The sequence below is a fragment of the Anomaloglossus baeobatrachus genome, chromosome 2 (genome assembly GCF_048569485.1).
Source record: "Anomaloglossus baeobatrachus isolate aAnoBae1 chromosome 2, aAnoBae1.hap1, whole genome shotgun sequence".
NCBI lineage: Eukaryota > Metazoa > Chordata > Amphibia > Anura > Aromobatidae > Anomaloglossus > Anomaloglossus baeobatrachus.
Window position 1 is genome coordinate 649,239,127 of NC_134354.1, and position 25,326 is coordinate 649,264,452.

General features: G+C 50.9%; 1 protein-coding gene across 3 annotated transcripts in view; it reads left to right on the plus strand.

Moving 5' to 3' along the window:
- PAN2 (poly(A) specific ribonuclease subunit PAN2) overlaps nt 1-25,326 on the plus strand; it is a 152,239-nt gene that overhangs the window by 120,774 nt on the left and 6,139 nt on the right. For all 3 annotated transcript variants that reach the window (XM_075336998.1, XM_075336999.1, XM_075337000.1), the window contains 6 exons: nt 3,046-3,184; nt 3,311-3,454; nt 3,767-3,826; nt 3,918-4,008; nt 4,090-4,247; nt 19,232-19,375. In XM_075336998.1, the coding sequence (XP_075193113.1) occupies nt 3,046-3,184; nt 3,311-3,454; nt 3,767-3,826; nt 3,918-4,008; nt 4,090-4,247; nt 19,232-19,375 (736 nt within the window). The remainder of the gene's footprint in view (nt 1-3,045; nt 3,185-3,310; nt 3,455-3,766; nt 3,827-3,917; nt 4,009-4,089; nt 4,248-19,231; nt 19,376-25,326) is intronic.

Here is a 25,326-nt window from a genome sequence, read left to right on the forward strand (position 1 = left end):
CATAGAGATTGTATCACTCGTATAGCATTCCTTGCAAATGTCTGAGGCTTAATACAACTTCTATAATTAGAAAATCTGCTAAATATTTTAACACTCCTGACTACATCACTTCTCAACACTGAAATTACAACACCAGGAAAGGTGTGTAATTATAGAAATCACGGGATGGATTGTGATGTGGATTTTGTATTCAGTCCTTGAGTCTATACTTTGTAGGACCACCTTTGTTTGCAATTACTGCTGGAAGTCTTTTGGGGTATGTTTATACCACTTTTAGGGTGGTGTCACACACAGCGACCACGACTACGTCGCTGCTACGTCACCATTTTCTGTGACGTTGCAGCGACGTCCCGTCGCGGTGTGACATCCAGCAACAACCTGGCCCCTGCTGTGAGGTCGCCGGTCGTTGCTGAATGTCCAGCTTCATTGTTTTGGTCGTCGCTCTCCCGCTGTGACGCACACATCGCTGTGTGTGACAGCGAGAGAGCGACGAAATGAAGGGAGCAGGAGCCGGCGTCTGGCAGCCTGCGGTAAGCTATAACCACGGTAAACATCGGGTAACAAAGGGAAGACCTTTCCCTGGTAACCCAATATTTACCTTCATTACCATCGTCCGCCGCTCTTGCTGTCAGTGCCAGCTCCCTGCTCTGTGCATGTAGCTGCAGTACACATCGGGTAATTAACCCGATGTGTACTGTAGCTAGGAGTGCAGGGAGCCAGCGCTAAGCAGTGTGTGCGGCTCCCTGCTTTCTGCACATGTAGCACAGCGACTCGTGTCGTTATGATCGCTGCTGTCTGCTGTGTTTCACAGCTAAGCAGCGATCATAACAGCGACTTACAAGGTCGCTGTTGCGTCACGAAAAATGGTGACGTAACAGCGACGTCGCTGTCGCTATGTGAACCCAGCTTTGCACATCTAGAAGCTGAAATGTTTGCTAATCTCTGGCTCCATGAGATTAGATGGAGGTGTCTGAAAGGTGGTCCTACAAACTATTGACTCAAGTTGCTGAATATGCACATCACAATTTCCAAATTTTATATTTTTAATTGTTTTGTAACTATGTAGAATGTTGTTTGCATTTCACACTAGCTACTTGGTGTTTGGCTTATCACAAATACCAATAACATTTGTTTACGAGTGTAACCTGACAAAATGTAGAAACGTTCACGTAGTATGAATACTTTCACTGCACTAGAATCAATTTAAGTTTTAAGTCGGCATTTAAAAAAAACAAAAAAAAAAAACAAAACAGCTAACAGTTTGACCTGCCCCAGACCTGATCACAACCTACTTATGGTTTTGAAAAGACATGGTTAGTTGTAAAAGCACCATTTTAAAAAATTAAAAAAAAAAAAAAATGTAACCCCATGAGTCTCATTGCTCAAAATGCTGTTCTCAATTAATTCAGAGACTGTATGGTCAGGACACAATTCACGATGAGATCAAAATTATAGAAGACTTAGAGCTACATTTCATCAACCTTTTCTTAGGACACTGATCATATTACTTCAGAACCATAGAACATGGGCCATGATCAATTTCTGGGACAAAGGGCTGCACATGTTAACATATTTAAGCAAGTCAGCATGTGGAAACAATCGCCTTTTGTTAATAATTACCATGGTATTGTTCTATGCTAGTATGTTTAGTCAACACAGGTGGCTTAAGGTACGGTCACACGAGATCGCAGGTGAGTCACGGTTTCTGTGATGCAGTAGCGATCCTGTTGGCGATCTCGTTATGTGACACCAGCGATCAGGCCCCTGCTGTGAGATCGCTAGTCGTTGCAGAATGGTCCAGGCCATTTTCTTCAAAGGCAATGTCCTTCTGGGCAGGACACATCGCTGTGTTTGACACTGTGACAGGGTCACAGTTACTGCAATCGTTATACAGGTCGCGACCTGTTTTGTTCCTGCATCGCTGGTAAGATCTGACTGTGTGACATCTCACCAGCAACTTACCTGCGATGCCTATCACACACACAATCCCGAAAATGGGTGGGTGTGTGTGTGTGTCTCTCTGAGCCTTTAGTGGCATGAGCAACATGCGACTTGGCAATGTTTTAAAAAAAAAAAAAACCAAACCAAAAAAAAAAACCTGTTCTTCGAACACTTTGGTGTGATTTTATGTGGAATGGCCATTTCACTAATGGAACGCCAAGCTGTCTACCTGCAATGAACACTGGACAGGTCTGGCTGCCATACAGTGTGCCATCCATAGCATAATCCTGGGAGTAGGATTGGTGGCAACCTCTCATGAAGGTCTCTTGATGGTATGGTCACTGTGATCTTTCGATTTGTAGAATGGTGAGAACTAATGCCTGCTGTACTGTAAATTCAGATTTAACAGCTTGGAATGTGACGTCCAACAGTGTCTCTACAAACCAAATGGCATTTCCACAACATTTGGATAGAAGTTATGTTCAGCTGCAGGTCTTTCATTGACCTCACTCAACATTTCAAGGGTTTTTACTGTTGCAGAGCAAGAATGAAATTGAGACTGTAATGGAGGTCTTTGCCCTTCAGCAATGAGTCACAATTTTGTCTTTCTCCACACCAAACTGTTTTCTCATGGACTCCTCTTCATGGTGTTGCCCACAATGCCAAAGTACCCCAGGAAACGTTTTAAAACATGATGCCAGATTGCATGCTTGTGTTACTGTGAACAGCCTGTATGTGCTACAGTGGCCTGCAGCGTCTCTGGACTTGTTTCCCATCAAGCGTGTCTGGGCTGTCATTGATCAGCAATTGGAAAGTGAACCGCCAGCAGTGGATCTTTACTTGCATGCTGGATTATTCCTAATTTGTCAGATTGCATGCAAATATCTATAACCATGTATTTGTGCTGCTCATACTTGATGCTGAATAAACTGGAGAATGGATTGATCCTGCATTTATTTATTTTTTTTTTTTTTTCTTATCTGAATCAGAAATATATCTAATACACTTTAAAAATAAAACCAAGTTGGTGCTTCAATTTTGTTTTCTTCTGTTCACTAGAGGTATAATTGGGTGAATGAACACAAGTTTTTGTTTGACCGACAGGAATGATCTTAACTCTGAAGGGCCATCCCTAATACCTTCAGTGGAGGAACTTCGTAATGTGTGGGTCCCATATTCCCTAAAGATGAAACTTTCTAAAAATAAGGAGTTGCAGGTTCTAAATTGTTCAGAGACTGAGGAGGTATGACCACTAACATAGTTAACTTTATTTTTTTTGGTTTTTTAATATTGCTTGCATAAATGTAACCAGGAGTTGTTGTTGTTGTGTGTGTTTTTTTTTTTTTTTTTTTTTTTTTTTTTTTTTAAGACTCTTCAGTCAGAAGATAATGCAGATGAAGCAACAAACATGTATGACCTTATGGCGACAGTCAATCACATATTGGATCCCCGAACAGGTGGCAGCTTAGTAGCCCACATAAAAGTGGGAGAGACCTATCACCAAAGAAAAGAGGTGCGTCTTAGAAGGAAAAACTTTAAGATTAGTGGTGGTTTTTGCTCAAGGACATGTCCATGGCATCGTAAGGAGATACCAAAATCTCTTGCCCCATCTGACTTTTGCGTTAAGTGGAGGCACACTGATTAGAATTCGTATGGTGTTCTCCTGTTGAACAAGGCTAGACAATATGGAAGTGTAACGATTGCGTTCTTCAGCATTGGCTCTGTGCACATGGACTTTCCAGGTGTAGGAACTGAAGTTGGTTATGTACATAGAATTGCATAGGATTTAATTATTATTTATTTTATTTTTAACTATTTTGCTCAGGGGGTAACGCATCAACAGTGGTATCTATTCAATGATTTCCTCATTGAACCTGTGGATAAGGTAAGGTGAACTTAAAATTCCAGAATTGCGACTTTTTTTTGGTTTTTTTTCAGTAGAAAGAGGTAAAACTTACCACATTTCTTATGTTCAGTGTGAAGCTGTACAGTTTGACATGAATTGGAAAGTACCTGCAATACTGTTCTATACCAAGAGGAACCTGAACACAAAATTCAACTTGAGTAGTAAGATCTCAATCTTGTCTTTTCATTAACTTCACTATTCTTTACTTTTTAGCAATGACTGGTTAATAATATTTCTTGCAGTTAAGAATCCAATTGAAGCTAGTGTACTACTGGCAGAAGCTTCTCTGGCAAGGAAACAAAGGAAGTGTCATGCCACCTTCATCCCGTTATTGCTGAATGAAATGCCCCAGGCAGGAGAACTGGTGGGGCTGGATGCAGAGTTTGTTACCTTAAATCAGGTAATGCGCTAATTGATAGAACACTACACTGATGTACTGTAATTACATCTCACTGCAACAGATAACATTGTGTGACTTTTCTCAGTGTGTATTGCTGTTATGAAGGGTCCACACTCCAGACACACACGGGGTATGTGCCCAAAATCAGGACTTGCTGCGTCCAGGACGCAGCGACTTCTGATCTGCGGCGCCGCAAGTCTCCTCTGCAGGAGACCGCAGCTGCTTGTACAAACTATCAAGGTTCAGTGCGCTGCGGTCTCCACATGTCTGTGTTTGCTGCCTGAAATAAACAAGCACAGTGGGCATGGGATTTCTAGAAATCCCATCCACTATGCTTGTACTGTACACAGCAGCATTTTGGATACACCTGAATCTGCATCTAAAACGCTGCAAGCACTGATCGTGGGCACGTACCCTTAGAGGTTGGCCACTACTTTAACATTGTTGAGCTATTCTTGGGATGGTTAATCAGTGTTTGATCGGTTATGGAGCTGCACAATGCAGCTCCCTCAACCGTACAGTGGCTGCCTAGGTACTGCACTTTCACACCCTATTGCTTTTAGTAACCGATCAGCTGTTCCTGTTATCAGCCAGAACTCATTAATGGGGGTGCCAAAGGGGCTCTTCCCCCACCAAACAGACATTGATGACCTAGCCTAAGGATAGGTTATCAATGTTCTAGCAGATACCCTCTGTAATATATGTACGTCTTTCTTTGAAGTTAATGTTACAATGTGAGAAAACCGATAACTGCTACTTCTAATATATAAATGGTTCTACTCAGACTGAAATCTAACCTAAAGACTACTGAACCCAAAAGAACTTGTATTAAAAAATACATAAAACAATGAATATTAGGTCACGCAAACCAGAAGGTTTAACAATATTAAAAAAAAAAAAAAAAAATACACTTATGTACCAAGCATAGCAAAAAATTGCAAACGTATGCAAAAAAATCATCATACAAATTATATATAGGGCCCACACAAGACTTGAGAACTGGAAGTAAACAGGATGTACAATATTGAAAATGTCTACAAGAAGGTAAGACTGATTCAAAGAAAAGTGCAGGAGATGTAAGTATGAATACAAAAATGATGTAGGGCTGAGACTGCCCACGCTGCGGAAAATCCTGGAATTTTTTTAGCGGAAATTGCGCGGATTTTTAAAAAATCCGCAGTACAGCGAGTCCCAAGCCATTTCTATGGCATTTTGGAACTGCTGTGCCCATGCTGCATCTTTTCCGCAGCGGAAATAATGCGGATTTACCTGCGGGAAAAATCTGCAGCATGTCAATTAGTCCTGCGGATTTTTCCGCACGATCCCATACTTGCCTGCCTTGATAGATACGAGTCACTTCCTCCAATGCAGAGGAGCACGGTGGAGCCAGGATTAGGAAGGAGGTGGATGGGGCCTGCACGAGCTCTGGTCATGTGACAGCCCACCTTCCCCTGCAAATTGACACTGACACACGGCCGGAAAGTGAAGTGCTGCGTGATGGAGGTAAGTATGAACTCCCCCATCACTCAGCACTTGTTCTGCTTTGAGGATGCAGTGCCGAAGCCATGGTACTGTATCCTCAATGCAGAATGCCCGCACCATATCCGCAGGACATTCCGCAATAAAACTGCAGCATGTAAACAAAGTTGTGCTGCGGTTTTCTGGGATCTCCTGTGGATAGATCGGCAGGACACTTTCCCCTAGGGGACATAGCCTAACAAGACCCCCAAAAAGGTACTGTCTGATCAGGAAAAAGTGCGACATGCATGATATGAGGTTTTCAATGTTTGAACAAAATACTGCATGGAAATGCTAGTAACATGAAGATGTACAATGATAGTGGTCAGACAGCAAACTCAAGACACCTGCACAAAAGATGATTAAGTATTAATGTATTACAGTATATGAAAATGAAGATATTGGTCAAAGGAGAAACACCCAAAGCAACATGTGAGACGTCCTTAGGGCATTGAACAAAGTCCCTAAAGCGTTTAAGTACAACCTGGATTGGCTAGCACCCACGATATACTTTTCTCCCCCAGCCCCCCACCTTGCATAAAAAGCACTAATGCAAGACTCCTGTCGGGGTGCTAGCCGATGCAGGTTGTACTTCAATGCTTAAGGGCCTATGTTCCATGTCATATCAACCTCACACAGGCTGCTTGTTTCTCCTTTTTTATCATATTTTATTTTTTTTTTGTCACATTTAAATACAGTAATACTTTATCACTTGGTCAAACCTCTTTTGTGCACATGGGTTCTTGAGTTTGACTATTCTGATCAAAATACTGCATGGAAATGTGAGTAACAGATTTACAAACATGATGATTACGCAATTTGTCTTGTGGTCAAAATCTCTTAGATCATGCGCCCTTTTTTTTTTTTTTTTTTTTTCCTGATTGCAAGCTGTCCATTACATACGTAAATGTCATGTACTTTGCACTTTTTTTTTTTTATCCTTACCATCTTGTAGATATTTTCAATATTGTACATCTTACCCGTCTGCAGTTCTTTATTACAAGTTTTGTGAGGTCCTATATATAATTTGTATGATTAATTTTTTGCTATGCTTGCGTTTTTGTTTTTTTTTTGTCCCCCACCCCCCCCTCTCTCGCTCTAGTATTAAATATGTTCAACCTGCTGGATCTGGTTTGTGATCTCTTTAACATTTTTATTTTTGAATAAAAGTTGTTTTTCACTTATCTCTTTGAGTTCAGTACTCTTTATATGGGTTATCTTTTTGGGTTCAGTACTTTCTTTTATATAGGTTATATCTAATGTTACCATGTAGCCTGAGCTAGTGTCATATTTTTAATGCAAATTATTTCTTTTCTTTGTCGCTCCATTGGGAGACCCAGACAATTGGGTGTATAGCTTCTGCCTCCGGAGGCCACACAAAGTATTACACTTTAAAAAGTGTAACCCCTCCCCTCTGCCTATACACCCTCTCGTGGATCACGGGCTCCTCAGTTTTATGCTTTGTGTGGAAGGAGGCACACATCCACTCATGCCTTCTCATATTAGTTATGTCGGTTGGAAGAAGAGGGCCCCCACGGGGCCCCCGGCATGTTCCCTTCTCACGCCACTACGTCGGCGGTGTTGTTGAGGTACCCATTGCGGGTACAAAGGCCGGAGCCTCATGCCGTCTCCTTCACCGTCCCTTAGCGGCTCTGGGAGAAGTGGGATCCTGGACGGTCATCCAGTTGCTGGGACCGTGCTCCCTCTGCAGCCCCTGTGGGAATCTGCCGGACCGGAGTCTATTCAACCTCAGGGACCGGGCCCTGCAACTCTAAGGTACTCTGTCCCCATTGGGGAACGTGCAGGAGCGCACCTTCTTCCCGGACGCTGCGGCAGCTGCTGCATTGAGAGGACCGGCGGACTTCCACGCCGACCGTGCCTGCTTGTCGGGCGCGGTCTCAAATTTAGTCCCCGGCTTCATCGCGGCCTAGTCGCAAAAATCCTGCCCCCGGGCCTGCCTGTCAGGGGTAAGGGCGGGACTGCCGACCTGACGTCTGATGTGAGGGCTGGAGCATCCTGCATGTTTCCTCCCCCCTCACTGATCACTGTGGGGACCCCAGATTCCCGCACTTTCCTGGCGCCGCCCACGGCTCCACTCCTCCCCTGAGATCTCCGGCAGCCATTTTTTGGGCATTCTGCCGGTGGAGGATTCTCAGGAACAGCTCTGCAGCTCCGGGGGACCTAAGGCTGGGAATCTGGAGGCACACTCCACCACTTGTTAGCGGTTGGTAAGCCACACCGGTCACCCGGTGCTGGTCCCCCCCCCTAGAGTGCCGGAATAGATGCGTATTTATATATATATATTTCTGTTCGGTCGGGCTGTATACCCTGTTTTTGCCCATATACCCTCAGTGATCATTCTCCTAGGAGACAACAGCATGTCGTCCACAAGGAGCAAAGCTGTTAAGGCACAGGGGTTTTTCTTTGTCGCTCCATTGGGAGACCCAGACAAACGGGTGTATAGCTATGCCTCCGGAGGCCACACAAAGTATTACACTAAAAGTGTAAAGCCCCTCCCCTTCTGCCTATACACCCCCCGTGCTCCCACGGGCTCCTCAGTTTTTTTTGCTTTGTGCGAAGGAGGCAGACATGCACGCACAGCTCCACAGATTGGTCAGCAGCAGCTGCTGACTATGTCGGATGGAAGAAAAGTGGGCCCATATAGGGCCCCCAGCATGCTCCCTTCTCACCCCACTCTTGTCGGCGGTGTTGTTAAGGTTGAGGTATCCATTGCGGGTACGGAGGCTGGAGCCCACATGCTGTTTTCCTTCCCCATCCCCCTTAGGGCTCTGGGTGAAGTGGGATCTTATCGGTCTCCAGGCACTGAGACCGTGCTTCATCCACAACTCCTGAGGAGCCTGCTGGATAGGAGCCGGGTATCGTTCAGGGACATGGCCCTGCTACTTTAAGGTACTCTGTGTCCCCGTGGGGACCGCGCACAGCAACACTCCAGCATTGCTGGGTGTGCTAGTGCACCGGGGACCGCGGCGCTGACCGCGTTTGTGCCATTATACACTGCAGCGTCGCTGAGTGTGTTTGTGTATGGGGACTACCGCGCTGACCGCCGCTGCCATTGTTTTTAATGAGGCGCGGCTGGGACTGTTAGTGCGCCGGGGACTCTGTGCCGGCCGCGCTTTTACGGCGGCCGCGCTTATAACTCGAGTCCCCGGCTTTTGGGCCTAGTCTCTTTCTCTTCCCGCCCCCAGCCCTGCCAGTCAGGGGAAGGGCAGGACGCTGTACAGCACGGCAGCACTGAGGGCTGGAGCATGTTTTGCATACTCCACCCCCCTCACTGTGCACAGTGAGGCACCAGCTCCCGCACTTTCTGGGTCACGCCCACGACTCCCTTCTCTCCTCAGGACGCCGGCAGCCATTCCTGTCAGCTCCTAGGACGCTGCAGAGGGGAGAAACTCTGGGGGACCCAGGCAGGGATTCTGGTGGCCACACAACCGCTTTAAGCGGGCGGTAAGCAGCACCTGAGGTGCTGGCCCCACTTGTGCAGAAGTGTGATTATAGTTTATATGTTTACAGGCTATACTTTAAACTGTATGGTGCACAGTTGATTTCTGGCTATATACCCTGTTGTGTTGCTCAAAGGAGACAACAATATGGCGCCCACAAGAAGCAGGGGTGCCAAAACACAGGCTTACTATGCTGCCTGCGCCGCATGTACAACCTCGCTACCGGCAGGTTCCACTGACCCTCATTGTATGCACTGTTCGGCCTCTGTGGCACTTACTCAGCCGGAGCCTCTGCTAAGGGGGGCCCAGGGGGAACAACCAGCTAACACTGTCCAGGTGACGGGGACGGAGTTTGCAGTTTTTACTGACAGACTTTCTGAGACTATGGCTAAAATACTAGAAGCTTTGCAGTCCAGACCGGTATCTCAGACCATGGGCACTGTGGAATCACTGCCCCCTAGTCCCCCTCAGTTGGAACGACAATGTCTCCCCGGGGTGTCTCATAGATCCCAGGGTGAGGTCTCTGACACGGACCGCAGTCCCAGACCGCCTAAGCGAGCTCGCTTGGAAATCCCCTCGACCTCATCACATTGTTCAGGGTCTCAGAGGGATGACTCTCTGTATGATGAAGCGGAGGTAGCTTATCAGGATTCTGATCCTGAGGCCGCTCTCAACCTTGATACTCCTGATGGGGACGCCATAGTGAATGATCTTATTGCGTCCATAAATAAGATGTTGGATATTTCTCCCTCAGCTCCTCCAGCAGAGGAGTCAGCTTCTCAGCAGGAGAAGTTCCGTTTCAGGTTCCCCAAGCGTACAGCGAGTATGTTTCTGGATCACTCCGACTTCAGAGACGCAGTCCAGAAACAGTTTGTCCAGATAAGCGTTTTTCCAAGCGCCTTAAGGATACACGTTATCCCTTCCCCCCTGACGTGGTCAAGGGCTGGACTCAGTGTCCCAAGGTGGATCCTCCAATCTCCAGACTGGCGGCTAGATCCATAGTTGCAGTTGAAGATGGGGCTTCACTCAAGGATGCCACTGCCAGACAGATGGAGCTCTGGTTGAAATCCATCTATGAGGCTATCGGCGCGTCTTTCGCTCCAGCGTTCGCAGCAGTATGGGCACTCCAAGCTATCTCAGCGGGTCAAGCGCAAATTGACGCACTCACACGTACGTCTGCGCCGCAAGTGGCTTCCATAACCTCTCAAACGTCGGCATTTGCGTCCTACGCTATTAATGCTATCCTGGACTCTGCGAGCCGTACGGCGGTTGCAGCCGACAATTCGGTGGCATTACGCAGGGCCTTGTGGCTACGGGAATGGAAGGCAGATTCTATTGCCAAAAAGTGCTTAACCGGTTTGCCATTTTCTGGCGACCGTTTGTTTGGTGAGAGATTGGATGAAATCATAAAACAGTCCAAGGGAAAGGAAACTTCCTTACCCCAGGCCAAACCAAAATTACCCGAACAGAGGAGGGGACAGTCGAGGTTTCGGTCCTTTCGGGGTACGGGCAGAGCCCAATTCTCCTCGTCCAAAGGGCCTCAGAAGGATCAGAGGAACTCCGATTCATGGCGGTCTAAGTCACGCCCTAAAAAGACCGCCGGAGGTGCCGCTACCAAGGCGGCTTCCTCATGACTTTCGGCCTCCTCACACCGCATCCTCGGTCGGTGGCAGGCTCTCCCGCTTTTGCGACACCTGGCTGCCACAGGTAAAAGACCGATGGGTGAGAGACATTCTGTCTCACGGTTACAGGATAGAGTTCAGCTCTCGTCCTCCGACTCGATTCTTCAGAACATCTCCGCCTCCCGAGAGAGCCGATGCTCTTCTGCAGGCGTTGGACACTCTGAAGGTAGAAGGAGTGGTGATCCCTGTGCCTCTTCAGCAACAGGGTCACGGTTTTTACTCCAACCTGTTTGTGGTTCCAAAGAAGGACGGGTCTTTCCGTCCTGTCCTGGACCTAAAACTGCTCAACAAACACGTAAAGACCAGGCGGTTCCGGATGGAATCCCTCCGCTCCGTCATCGCCTCAATGTCCCAAGGAGATTTCCTTGCATCGATCGATATCAAAGATGCTTATCTTCACGTTCCGATTGCTCCAGAGCATCAGCGCTTCCTGCGCTTCGCCATAGGAGACGAACACCTCCAGTTCGTGGCACTGCCGTTCGGCCTGGCGACAGCCCCCCGGGTTTTCACCAAGGTCATGGCTACAGTAGTCGCGGTCCTCCACTGCCAGGGTCACTCGGTGATCCCTTACTTAGATGATCTGCTGGTCAAGGCTCCCTCCCAAGAGGCATGCCAGCACAGCCTCGACGCTACTCTGGAGACTCTCCAGAGTTTCGGGTGGATCATCAATTTTCCAAAGTCAAATCTGACACCGGCCCAATCGCTGACATATCTTGGCATGGAGTTTCATACCCTCTCAGCGATAGTGAAGCTTCCGCTGAACAAGCAGCGTTCACTACAGACGGGGGTGCAATCTCTCCTTCAAGGTCAGTCACACCCCTTGAGGCGCCTCATGCACTTCCTGGGGAAGATGGTGGCAGCAATGGAGGCAGTCCCTTTCGCGCAGTTTCACCTGCGTCCTCTTCAATGGGACATCCTACGCAAATGGGACAGGAAACCGACGTCCCTCGACAGGAACGTCTCCCTCTCTCAGGCAACCAAAGCTTCCCTTCGGTGGTGGCTTCTTCCCACTTCTTTATCGAAGGGGAAATCCTTCCTACCCCCATCCTGGGCGGTGGTCACGACGGACGCGAGTCTGTCAGGGTGGGGAGCAGTTTTTCTCCACCACAGGGCTCAGGGTACGTGGACTCAGCAAGAGTCCTCGCTTCAGATCAATGTTCTGGAGATCAGGGCAGTGTATCTGGCCCTAAAAGCGTTCCAGCAGTGGCTGGAAGGCAAGCAGATCCGAATTCAGTCGGACAACTCCACAGCGGTGGCATACATCAACCACCAAGGCGGGACACGCAGTCGCCAAGCCTTCCAGGAAGTCCGGCGGATTCTACTGTGGGTGGAAGCCACAGCCTCCACCATATCCGCAGTTCACATCCCGGGCGTAGAAAACTGGGAAGCAGACTTTCTCAGTCGCCAGGGCATGGCCGCAGGGGAATGGTCCCTTCACCCGGACGTGTTTCAGGAGATATGTTGCCGTTGGGGCATGCCGGACGTCGACCTAATGGCGTCCCGGCACAACAACAAGGTACCGACGTTCATGGCACGGTCTCAAGATCCCAGAGCTCTGGCGGCAGACGCCTTAGTTCAGGATTGGTCGCACTTTCAGCTCCCTTATGTGTTTCCTCCGCTGGCACTGTTGCCCAGAGTGTTACGCAAGATCAGGGCCGACTGCAGCCGCGTCATCCTCGTCGCTCCAGACTGGCCGAGGAGGTCGTGGTACCCGGATCTGTGGCATCTCACGGTCGGCCAACCGTGGGCACTACCAGACCGACCAGACTTGCTGTCTCAAGGGCCGTTTTTCCATCTGAATTCTGCGGCCCTCAACCTGACTGTGTGGCCATTGAGTCCTGGATCCTAGCGTCTTCAGGATTATCTCAAGAGGTCATTGCCACTATGAGACAGGCTAGGAAACCAACGTCCGCCAAGATTTATCACAGGATGTGGAAAAGTTTCCTGTCGTGGTGCTCTGCTCAGGGTTTTTCTCCCTGGCCATTTGCCTTGCCCACTTTTCTGTCCTTCCTTCAATCTGGACTGGAAAAGGGTTTGTCGCTCGGCTCCCTTAAGGGACAAGTCTCAGCGCTCTCTGTGTTTTTCCAGAAGCGCCTAGCCAGTCTTCCACAGGTACGCACGTTCCTGCAGGGGGTTTGTCACATCGTCCCTCCTTACAAGCGTCCGTTAGAACCCTGGGATCTGAACAGGGTGCTGATGGTTCTTCAGAAACCACCATTCGAGCCAATGAGAGATATTTCTCTCTCACGCCTTTCGCAGAAAGTGGTTTTCCTAGTAGCATTCACTTCGGAGAGTGTCTGAGCTAGCAGCGTTGTCGTGCAAAGCCCCTTTCCTGGTCTTTCACCAGGACAAGGTGGTTCTGCGTCCGGTTCCGGAATTTCTCCCTAAGGTGGTATCCCCCTTTCATCTCAATCAGGATATCTCCTTACCCTCTTTTTGTCCTCATCCAGTTCACCAATGTGAAAAGGATTTGCACTTGTTAGATCTGGTGAGAGCACTCAGATTCTACATTTCTCGTATGGCGCCCCTGCGCCGCTCGGATGCACTCTTTGTCCTTGTCGCTGGCCAGCGTAAAGGGTCAGAGGCTTCCAAATCAACCCTGGCTCGGTGGATCAAGGAACCAATTCTCGAAGCTTACCGTTCTGTTGGGCTTCCGGTTCCCTCAGGGCTGAAGGCCCATTCTACCAGAGCCGTGGGTGCGTCCTGGGCTTTGAGGCACCAGGCTACGGCTCAGCAGGTGTGTCAGGCGGCTACCTGGTCGAGCCTGCACACTTTCACGAAACACTATCAGGTGCATACCTATGCTTCGGCGGATGCCAGCCTAGGTAGACGAGTCTTTCAGGCGGTGGTTGCCCACCTGTAGGAAGGGGCCGTTTTACGGCTCTATTACGAGGTATTATTTTACCCACCCAGGGACTGCTTTTGGACGTCCCATTTGTCTGGGTCTCCCAATGGAGCGACAAAGAAGGGAATTTTGTTTACTTACCGTAAATTCCTTTTCTTCTAGCTCCAATTGGGAGACCCAGCACCCGCCCCTGTTTTTTTGTGTAAACATGTTGTTCATGTTGAATGGTTTCAGTTCTCCGATATTCCTTCGGATTGAATTTACTTTAAACCAGTTTATAATTTTTTCCTCCTTCTTGCTTTTGCACCAAAACTGAGGAGCCCGTGGGAGCACGGGGGGTGTATAGGCAGAAGGGGAGAGGCTTTACACTTTTAGTGTAATACTTTGTGCGGCCTCCGGAGGCATAGCCTATACACCCGTTTGTCTGGGTCTCCCAATTGGAGCTAGAAGAAAAGGAATTTACGGTAAGTAAACAAAATTCCCTTCTTTGCAACCTGTACCTCTTGTGGGGCTATGTTACCTGCGGGTTCCACCTACCCTCACTGTGAGCAATGCTCGACCCCTGTTTCACTTGCTCAGCCGGAGCCTCGGTCACTAGTGGACCCCTCGGCTCATGTAGACCCCCCTGCTCCCCCTGTCCAGGCGGCAGGGACAGAGTTCTCCTCTTTTGCTGAGAAACTCTGAGTCACTTTCACAATCCATGGCTCAGTCTATGGACAAATGGTCTGCCAAGCTGCTAGAAGCTTTGCAGTCCAGACCGGTCCTTACACAGGCCCCGGCCTCTGTTGGATCGTCACCTCCAGGCCCCTCTCGGTCCGAGCTGCAGCGCGCTCCCAGGTTGGGCCCTAGGTCCCACGCGGAGGACTCCTGCCAGGACCACAGTCCTAGACAGGCTAAGCGGGCTCGCTGGGAATCTTCCCCGACTTCTTCACGCTGCTCGGGTTCCCAGCTTGAGGACTCTCTGGAGGACGAGGCGGACGTCGCAGCTCAGGGTTCTGACCCTGACGTCGCCCTTAACCTCGATACACCTGAGGGGGACGCATTAGTGAATGATCTTATCTCGTCCATCAACCAGGTGTTGGATCTCTCTCCCCCACCTCCTACTGTGGAGGAGTCGGCGTCTCAGCAGGAGAAACACCAGTTTCGGTTCCCCAAACGTACACTTAGTGTGTTCTTCGAACACTCTAACTTAAGAGACGCTGTCCAGAAACCCAGAGCGGTTCCGGACAAGCGCTTTACTAAGCGCCTCACTGACACGTGTTACCCCTTCCCCGCTGAAGTCGTTAAGGGGTGGGCTCAATGTCCCAAGGTGGATCCTCCAGTCTCTAGATTGGCGGCTAGATTTGTGGTATCGGTGGCAGATGGCTCATCGCTAAAGGACGCCACTGACAGGCAGAGCTCCTGGTGAAGTCCATCTGAGGCCACGGGCGCGTCTTTTGCCCCGGCCTTTGCAGCCGTGTGGGCACTCCAAGCTATCTCGGCTTGTCTGGCTGAGATTAATGCTGTCACACGTAATTCTGCTCCAAGTTGCGTCTTTGACTTCTCAAGCGTCAGCTTTTTCTTCCTACGCCATGAACGCAGTCCTAGACTCGGCTAGCCGTACAGCTGTGGCATCCGCTAACTCTGTGGCAGTCCGCAGGGCCATGTGGCTGCGCGAATGGAAGGCAGACTCGGCCTCCAAGAGGTTCTTAACCGGTTTGCCGTCTGCTGGCGAACGCTTGTTTGGCGAACGATTGGATGAGATTATTAAGGAATCCAAGGGAAAGGACTCCTCCTTACCCCAGTCCAGACCTAAGAGACCTCAACGGAAAATACAATCAAGGTTTCGGTCCTTTCGTCCCTCCGCCAAGCCCCAATCCTCTTCGTCCAGCAGGCAGGAGAAAGGCCAGAGGAACTCCTATGCGTGGCGGTCCAAGTCACGCCCCCAAAAGGCCGCAGGAGGCACTGCCTCCAAGGCGGCCTCCTCATGACTCTCGGCATCCACTAACCGCATCCTCGGTCGGTGGCAGGCTCTCCCGCTTTTGCGACGCCTGGTGGCCACATGTTCAAGACCGATGGGTGAGAGACATTCTGTCTCACGGTTACAGGATAGAGTTCAGCTCCCGTCCTGCGACTCGTTTCTTCAGAACCTCTCCGCCCCCCGCTCAGGCCGACGCACCTATCAGGCTGTGGACGCTCTGAAGACAGGAGTTGTGACCCCCGTTCCCCTTCAGGAACGTGGTCGCGGCTTTTACTCCAACTTGTTCGTGGTGCCAAAAGACGGATCATTCCGTCCCGTTCTGGACCTCAAACTGCTCAACAGACACGTGAGGACCAGACTGTTGCGGATGGAATCTCTCCGCTCGGTCATCGCCTCGATGTCACAAGGAGACTTCCTAGCATCGATCGACATCAAGGATGCTTATCTCCACGTGCCGATCGCACCCGAGCATCAGCGCTTCTTGCGTTTCGCCATCAGGGACGAACACCTTCAGTTCGTGGCATTGCCTTTTGGCCTGGCGACAGCCCCACGGGTTTTCACCAAAGTCATGGCATCCGTCGTGGCGGTCCTACACTCTCAGGGCCACTCGGTGATTCCCTACCTAGACGATCTCCTAGTCAGGGCCCCTTCTCGGGTGGCGTGTCAACACAGCCTTACAGTCGCTCTGACGACTCTCCAGCAGTTCGGGTGGATCATCAACTTCCCGAAATCCAAGTTGACACCGACCCAATCACTGACTTACCTCGGGATGGAGTTTCATACACAGTCAGCGGTAGTCAAGCTACCGCGAGACAAACAGCTTTCTCTGCAGGCAGGGGTGCAATCACTTCTTCGGAATCAGTCACACCCCTTAAGGCGCCTCATGCACTTCCTGGGGAAGATGGTGGCAGCGATGGAATTGCGCGAACGGCACTGCCTCCATCTACGGCAGCTCCAATGGGACATTCTCTGCAAATGGGACAGGAGGTCTGCTTCCCTCGACAGGAACGTCTTTCCCTTGCAACCAAGACATCACTTCAGTGGTGGCTCCTTCCCAATTCTCTATCGCAGGGAAAATCCTTCCTACCCCCAACCTGGGCTGTGGTCACCACGGACGCGAGCCTGTCAGGGTGGGGAGCGGTTTTTCTCCACCACAGGGCTCAGGGAACCTGGACTCCGGTAGAGTCCTCCCTTCAGATCAATGTTCTGGAAATAAGGGCAGTGTATCTAGCCCTATTGGCTTTCCAGCGGTGGCTGGAGGGCAGGCAGATCCGTATCCAGTCGGACAACGCCACTGCCGTTGCATACATCAACCACCAAGGCGGCACTCGCAGTTGTCAAGCCTTCCAGGAAGTCCGGCAGATTCTGCAGTGGGTGGAAGCCACAGCCTCCACCATCTCCGTAGTTCACATCCCGGGCGTAGAAAACTGGGAAGCAGATTTTCTCAGTCGTCAGGGCATGGATGCGGGGGAATGGTCTCTGCACCCAGTAGTGTTTCGAGAGATCTGTCGCCGCTGGGGAACGCCAGACGTCGATCTCATGGCGTCACGGCACAACAACAAAGTCCCGGCATTCATGGCACGGTCTCAGGATCACAGAGCTCTGGCGGCGGACGCGTTAGTTCAGGACTGGTCGCAGTTTCGACTGCCTTGTGTTTCCTCCTCTGGCGATGCTGCCCAGAGTGTTACGCAAGATCAGGTCCGACTGCCGTCGCGCCATTCTCGTCGCTCCAGACTGGCCGAGGCGGTCGTGGTACCCGGATCTGTGGCATCTCACGGTGGGTCAGCCGTGGGCGCTTCCAGACCGCCCAGACTTGCTGTCACAAGGGCCATTTTTCCATCTGAATTCTGTGGCCCTCAACCTGACTGTGTGGCCATTGAGTCCTGGCTCCTAGCGTCTTCAGGGTTATCTCAGGATGTCATTGCCACCATGAGACAGGCCAGGAACCCAACGTCCGCCAAGATCTATTACAGGTCTTGGCAAATCTTCTTCTTATCCTGGTGCTCTGATAACTGTTTCTCTCCATGGCCGTTTGCCTTACCCACTTTTCTTTCATTCCTCCAATCCGGAATGGTCAAGGGGTTGTCACTCGGCTCTCTCAAGGGTCAAGTGTCGGCGCTCTCCGTATTTTTTCAAAAGCGTCTAGCCAGGCTTCCGCAGGTCCGCACGTTCCTGCAGGGAGTTTTCCACATAGTCCCACCTTACAAGCGTCCGCTGGAACCCTGGGATCTTAACAGGGTGCTAACGGCTCTTCAGAAACCACCTTTCGAGCCGCTGCGTGATGTCTCTTTATCACGTCTTTCGCAAAAGGTGGCCTTTCTAGTGGCAATTACATCACTCCGGAGAGTGTCTGAGCTTGCAGCGCTATCATGCAAAGCCCCCTTCCTGGTGTTTCACCAGGATAAGGTGGTTCTGCGTCCGGTTCCGGAATTTCTCCCTAAGGTGGTATGCCCTTTTCATCTCAATCAGGATATCTCCTTACCTTCATTTTGCCCTAATCCAATTCACCAATGTGAAAAGGATTTGCACTCTTTGGATCTGGTGAGAGCACTCCGGCTCTACGTGTCTCGCACGGCGCCACTGCACCGTTCTGATGCGCTCTTTGTCCTTGTCGCTGGCCAGCGTAAGGGTTCTCAGGCTTCCAAGTCAACCTTGGCTCGGTGGATCAAGGAACCGATTCTCGAAGCCTACCGCTCTTCTGGGCTTCCGCTTCCTTCAGGGCTGAAAGCCCATTCTACTAGAGCCGTGGGTGCGTCCTGGGCATTGCGGCATCGGGCTACGGCTCAGCAGGTGTCGGGCAGCGACGTGGTCTAGTCTGCACACTTTCACGAAACACTATAAAGTGCATACCTATGCTTCGGCAGATGCCAGTCTAGGTAGGCGAGTCCTTCAGGCGGCGGTTGCCCACCTGTAAGAGGAGGGCCGTTTCGGCTCTTCTTATTGAGGTATTCTTTTACCCACCCAGGGACCGCTTTTGGACGTCCCAATTGTCTGGGTCTCCCAATGGAGCGACAAAGGGAATTTTGTTTACTTACCGTAAATTCCTTTTCTTCTAGCTCCTATTGGGAGGCCTAGCACCCGCCCCTGTTTCCCTTCGGGCTGGTTGTTCTTTTGTGTACACATGTTGTTCATGTTGAATTCTTTTGGTTCATGGTTCAGTTCTCCGAACATCCTTCGGATTGAATTTACCCTAGACCAATTCATAAGTCTTCTCCTTCCTGCTTTTGCACCAAAACTGAGGAGCCCGTGATCCACGGGAGGGTGTATAGGCAGAGGGGAGGGGTTACACTTTTTAAAGTGTAATACTTTGTGTGGCCTCCGGAGGCAGAAGCTATACACCTAATTGTCTGGGTCTCCCAATAGGAGCCAGAAGTAAAGGAATTTACGGTAATTAAACAAAATTCCCTTCTTTACAGAATATTCTACACAATTATAGAACTCATCTCTGTACTAATTTATGGACTATTCCAACAGATTTTGATGTCTGGTATTTTTTTATTTTTTTTTTTTTTTAACAGGAGGAAGCTGAGCTACGAAGTGATGGTACAAAGTCTACAATAAAACCTAGTCAGATGTCTGTTGCTCGTATTACCTGTGTAAGGGGGCAAGGACCCAACGAAGGTGTTCCATTCATTGATGATTACATCTCCACCCAGGAACAGGTTAGTTTTCCCCTCTTAAGATTCAGCTTGTGATTTGGCAACAGTTGTCATTCTGTCATCCCACCTAGAGACAACAGTGTGGAGACGTCACTACTGTATCTTGGGTGTGTTTTGAGTCCTGCCTCAGACCAAACGCATGAAATGTTTGGTTCTCCCTGGCTGTTTGTCCTTGCCACCATTCCTCTGCCCACTTGCCCCCAGTTTGTGTAATGTAATATATTTATATTTCCTGGTTCTACTCTAGACCCTGGCTTGGGGCCTCCCCTTGTAGATGGAACATGCTGCCTCCTGGCCAACAGCCTATCAGATCACTTCTTTCTTCCCAATGTGAAGGAACTCTGCACTTTCGGATGTTGCCCCTTCTTCGCCAGTCTCTTACCCTGCACACTAGATTTTTTTCAGCACCTGTTGCCTCCACACTTTTCACGGCTGTCCTCTGCAGCCTCTGTTTTCCCTTCACCACACAACCTCAACATCGTAGCTCTTCAGGTCACAGGCTTCTGAATCAGGGGAAGGTCTGCCACTTGTAGGCGGCGCCTTCCCCAGCATCGCTCCCAGTGGCACTTCTGTTTCTTCTATGCCTAACTTCACGGTGTTTCGCTCCCATTGTGTTGTCCTACATTTTGCTTCTGCTTGTCACAAGTTTCCCTCTGTCAACCTCCTCCCTCTGCCCATGGAAAGAAAGTGCCCTCTTCCCCCTGAGTGGGCTGCAGCTCTCTCCTCAGTTAGCTGCTGAATTAACCAGGGTATCACAAACTTTTTTTTTTCTTTATCGTTCCTTTGGGAGACCCAGACCTTGGGTGTTTAGCTTCTGCCTCCGGAGGACACACAAAGTACTACACCTAAAAGTGTAGCTCCTCCCTCTGAGCTTATACACCCTTTGATGAGCCAGTTTATCGCTTTGTGTTCAGGAGGCATACATCCACACATGCATTCTCATGATTTTTTTCCTTTTGGGAATGAGATTGAAGTGCGGGTCCACGTCTGGACCCACGGCATGTCCCTTCTCACCCCACTGTGTCGGTGGTGTTGTAAGGTTGATTTCCAAGGCTGGAGTCTTGCATGCCGTGCTCCTTCACCATCCCTCCTGGGCTCTGGCTTGAAGTGGGAGCCAGCGCGGTCTCTGTGCCTGGCAGGAGACCGGTCTCCATCCGAAGCCCTTTAGGACCCTGCTGGACCGGAGCACTCATCCCCAGGGACCTGGCCCTGTGTCTCAGCAGCTAAGTACCTGAGACGTTCATGTGTGGGGGTCCCTGTCCTTTATTGTATGGGGAGAGTGTGCTTACTGTATTAATTTTGGCATTTCTGGCGGGGTCTCTAGCTTTCGCCCGAGAACTGCGCCGATGGTGCCTGCGCGTCGGCCTCGCCGCTCAAATTTAGGCCCCGGCTTTGCCGGAGGCCTAGTTTCTGTTCACTGCCCTCGCATGTCACTCATGCAGAGGGACAGGCACGGCTCCTCCCGGCAGCCGTCCTGCACAGGGGAGGGACACTCCCCACTGCTGTGCGTGTCTCCTCCCCTGCAGGTCTCTATGGCCCTCCAGATCCCGCTTTCCTATAGGAACGCCCCAAGTCCCGCCCCCTCTTCGCTCCGGCGGCCATTTTCTCAGACAGGGTTCACTCTCTGCGCTGGCCTGCACTCTGCATCCCTGCTGAGGTGCTGTGCATTGGGGGTCCGGGCTTCGGGATCTGGAGGGCACACACCGCTTCCAGCATTCTGGTAAGCCACAACCGGTCTCTGGTTGTGGACCTCTGTATATACTCCCTGGGGTTCATTCTCTTTGTAGAGTCCCCACTCCAGCAGAATGTCTCACACGAGGAGCAAGGCCCCAAAGCTTTATGCTGTATGCGCTCCATGTAAGCTCCTGCTGCCTGAACCGAGCACCTATCCACATTGTGATGTCTGCTCTAACTTGGCGGTGCCACAGCCTGGAGTCTCACCCCCAGTGGTCTCTCAGGCTACTTCTGCACCTGTGGCTGAACCCCCGGCCTGGGTAGAGTCCTTCTCTAGGTCTATCTCCCAGTCTTTTGCTGAGTCCATGGGACTTCTGTCCAGGACTTTGATGAATATGCATCAGCCCCCTTCACAGGGTGCCTTAGGATCTCTATCATCTGACCTCCGTCCACTGGAGCTCACAGAGGATTCATAATCAGGGCCCAGACCCCGTCCTCCTAAGAGGAGCCGCAGGGTTTCCTCTCCCTCCTCATCCCGCGGCTCTGATTCAAGAGCTGGCTCGCAAGATGAGGAGGATGCCTTTACAGGGGGCTCGGAGGCTAACTCCATGTACCCCATTGATCTTTCCGAGGGTGACTCAGATCTTAGTGACTTGATTGCTTCCATTAATTCTGTACTGGATCTCAATCCGCCAGTATCAGAGGAGCAACCCTCTCTGGCAGAAAAGCACCAGTTTACCTCGCCTAAGAGTAAAGTGTTCTTTTAACCACTCCAGTTTTCAGACCGCTGTGACCAAACCCAGGGCCTGTCCTGACAAACTCTTCCCAAAGCGTGGTCCTGATGACCGTTTTCCCTTTCCACCTGAGGTGGTCAAGGAGTGGGCTCACTCCCCAAAGGTAGACCCTCCGGTGTCTAGGCTCGCAGCCCGGACCGTTGTGTCGGTGGCTGATGGCACTTCCCTTAAGGATTCCACTGACCGTCAGATTGACCTTCTGGCCAAATCAGTGTATGAAGCGGCGGGGGCCGCGTTTTCCCCGACTTTTGCAGCAGTGTGGGCTCTCAAAGCCATCTCTGCTTCTCTAGAGGAGATGCATTCCCTCACCAGGGAATCTATGCCAGAGATGGTTGCCTTAACTTCTCAAGCTTCAGCTTTTTCATCTTATGCCATGTCTGCCATGCTAGAGGCTTCTCACCGCACTGCGGTGGCTTCGGCTAATTCCCTCGTTATCCGCAGGATCTTGTGGCTTCGAGAGTGGAAGGCAGATGCTTCTTCAAAGAAGTACCTTGCTGGGCTCCCTTTTGCTGGGTCCCGGCTGTTCGGTGAACAGCTGGATGAAATTATTAAAGAAGCTACTGGCGGGAAGAGTACTTCCATGCCACAAACCAAGACCAGGAAACCTGCCCAGGTTAGGAATCAGTCGAGGTTTCGCTCCTTTCGTTCCTCCAACTGGTCGTCCTCTAAGCCCTCCGCCTCGTCCGCTAACTCAGCTAAGGACCAGAAATCCAACTGGCGCCCAAAAGCGCGTCCACAGAAGACCGCAGGAGGTTCTGCCACTAAGGCAGCCTCCTCGTGACTCTCGGCCCACTCCGGCAACGTCCTTAGTCATGGCAGGCTCTCCCACTTTGGCGACGCTTGGTTTCAACAAGTCTCCGATCAGTGGGTGAGAGATATCATCTCCCACGGCTACAGGATACAATTCTCTTCCAGCCCGCCAAACAGATTTTTTTCTCTCAACTCCCCCCTGCTCCAAGGCCGCCGCCTTCTCACAGGCCGTGGCAGCCTTGCAGGCCAACGGAGTAATTGTACCAGTTCCCGCCCGGGAACGGTTCAGAGGTTTTTACTCAAACCTCTTCCTAGTTCCCAAAAAGGACGGTACCTTCCGGCCCATCCTGGATCTCAAGCTTCTCAACAAGCATGTTCGGGTGCGGCACTTTCGCATGAAGTCTCTGAGATCAGTCATTGCCTCAATGACCCAAGGGGATTTCCTGGCGTCCATCGACATCAGAGATGCCTATCTACATGTGCCAATTGCAGTTTCACACCAGCGTTGGCTACGTTTTGCAATAGAAAATCATTTCCAATTCGTGGCTCTCCCCTTCGGGTTAGCCACGGCCCCTCGGGTATTCACCAAGGTCATGGCAGCAGTGATTGCGGTTCTGCACCTCCAGGGGTTGGCAGTGCTCCCTTACCTGGACGACCTTCTAGTAAAGGCTCCATCCAGCGCAGACTGTCAGCGGAGTGTCTCGCTCACTCTCGCCACTCTAGCCCAATTCGGGTGGCTTGTCAATCTTCCCAAATCCACTTACTCCTACCCAGAGTCTCACGTACCTAGGGATGCAGTTCGAGACTTTGCCGGCACTCGTGAAGTTGCCCTTAAACAAACAGCTGTCACTCCAGTTGGCGGTGCGCTCTCTCCTGAGGCCCCGCCGTTATACCCTCAGGCGTCTGATGCAGGTGCTGGGTCAAATGGTGGCATCCATGGAGGCTGTTTCCTTTGCCCAGTTCCATCTGCGCCCCCTGCAGCTGGACATTCTCCGCTGTTGGGACAAGCGGCCTTCCTCCTTACACAAGTTAGTGGCTCTGTCGCCTCGGACCAGGAGCTCTCTTCATTGGTGGCTTCGGCCCTTCTCCCTGTCCCAAGGGCGCTCCTTCCTGGCCCCGTCCTGGGTGATTCTCACCACGGATGCCAGTCTATCCGGCTGGGGAGCGGTATGTCTCCACCACAGAGCGCAGGGCACTTGGACTCCGTCCGAGTCAGCCCTTTCAATCAATGTGCTGGAAACCAGAGCCGTGCTTCTAGCTCTCCTAGCATTTCACCACCTGTTGGCGGGCAGGCACATTCGAGTCCAGTCAGACAACGCGACAGCGGTTGCCTACATCAATAATCAAGGTGGGACACGCAGCCGCCTGGCAATGATGGAGGTACAACACATTCTTCAATGGGCGGAGGACTCCAGGTCCACCATATCCGCAGTCCACATCCCAGGCGTGGACAACTGGGAGGAAGATTATCTCAGCCGTCAAAGCGTGGACGGTGGCGAGTGGTCCCTGCATCCGGCAGTATTTCAGTCGATCTGCCGCAAATGGGGCACTCCGGACGTGGACCTAATGGCATCCCGTCACAACAACAAGGTTCCTGTTTACGTGGCTCGCTCCCACTATCCTCAGGCCTTCGCCGCGGACGCTCTGGTTCAGGACTGGTCCCAGTTTCATCTGTCCTACGTGTTTCCCCCTCTAGCTCTTTTGCCCAGAGTTCTGCGCAAGATCAGAATGGAGGGCTGTCGAGTCATCCTCATTGCACCGGACTGGCCCAGGCGAGCTTGGTATCCGGACCTGCTCCAACTGTCCGTAGAGATGCCGTGGCATCTCCCGGATCGTCCAGACCTACTCTCGCAAGGTCCGTTTTTCCGCCCGAATTCTGCGGCTCTCAAATTGACGGCGTGGCTCTTGAGTCCTGGATTTTGACGGCTTCTGGTATTCCTCCTGAAGTCATCTCCACTATGACTCGGGCCCGCAAGTCTTCCTCTGCTAAGATCTATCACAGGACTTGGAAAATTTTCCTGTCCTGATGTCGCTCTAACGGCCATCCTCCTTGGCCATTCTCCTTGCCGACCCTTCTGTCTTTTCTACAGTCTGGTCTGCAGCTAGGACTGTCCCTCAACTCTCTCAAGGGACAAGTTTCAGCTCTGTCAGTTTTGTTCCAGCGGCGTCTCGCTCGGCTGTCTCAGGTCCGCACCTTCATGCAAGGCGCGTCTCACGTCATTCCACCTTACCGGCGGCCGTTGGATCCCTGGGACCTTAACTTGGTTCTCACGGTCTTGCAGAAGCCCCCCTTCGAGCCTCTTAGGGATGTTTCTTTGTATCGTCTTTCACAGAAAGTGGCCTTTCTGGTTGCCATAACTTCTCTCAGGAGAGTCTCTGATTTGGTTGCGCTCTCCTCGGAGTCACCTTTTTTAGTTTTTCATCAAGACAAGGTGGTTCTCCGTCCGACTCCGGACTTTCTTCCTAAGGTGGTCTCTCCCTTCCACCTGAACCAGGACATTACCTTACCTTCCTTCTGTCCAGCCCCTTTTCATCGCTTTGAAAAAGCTCTACATACTTGCATGTCTTGCACCGCTGCGCTTAGGCGGTGCACCTCTCTTTTTTTGTGCTAACTACAGGTCGGCGCAAAGGCCTCCCTGCTTCTAAGCCGACCTTAGCCCGTTGGATTAGGTCGACCATTTCGGACGCCTCCCAGAGTACTCGGGTGCCTTCCCAGCCGGGGATCAAAGCACACTC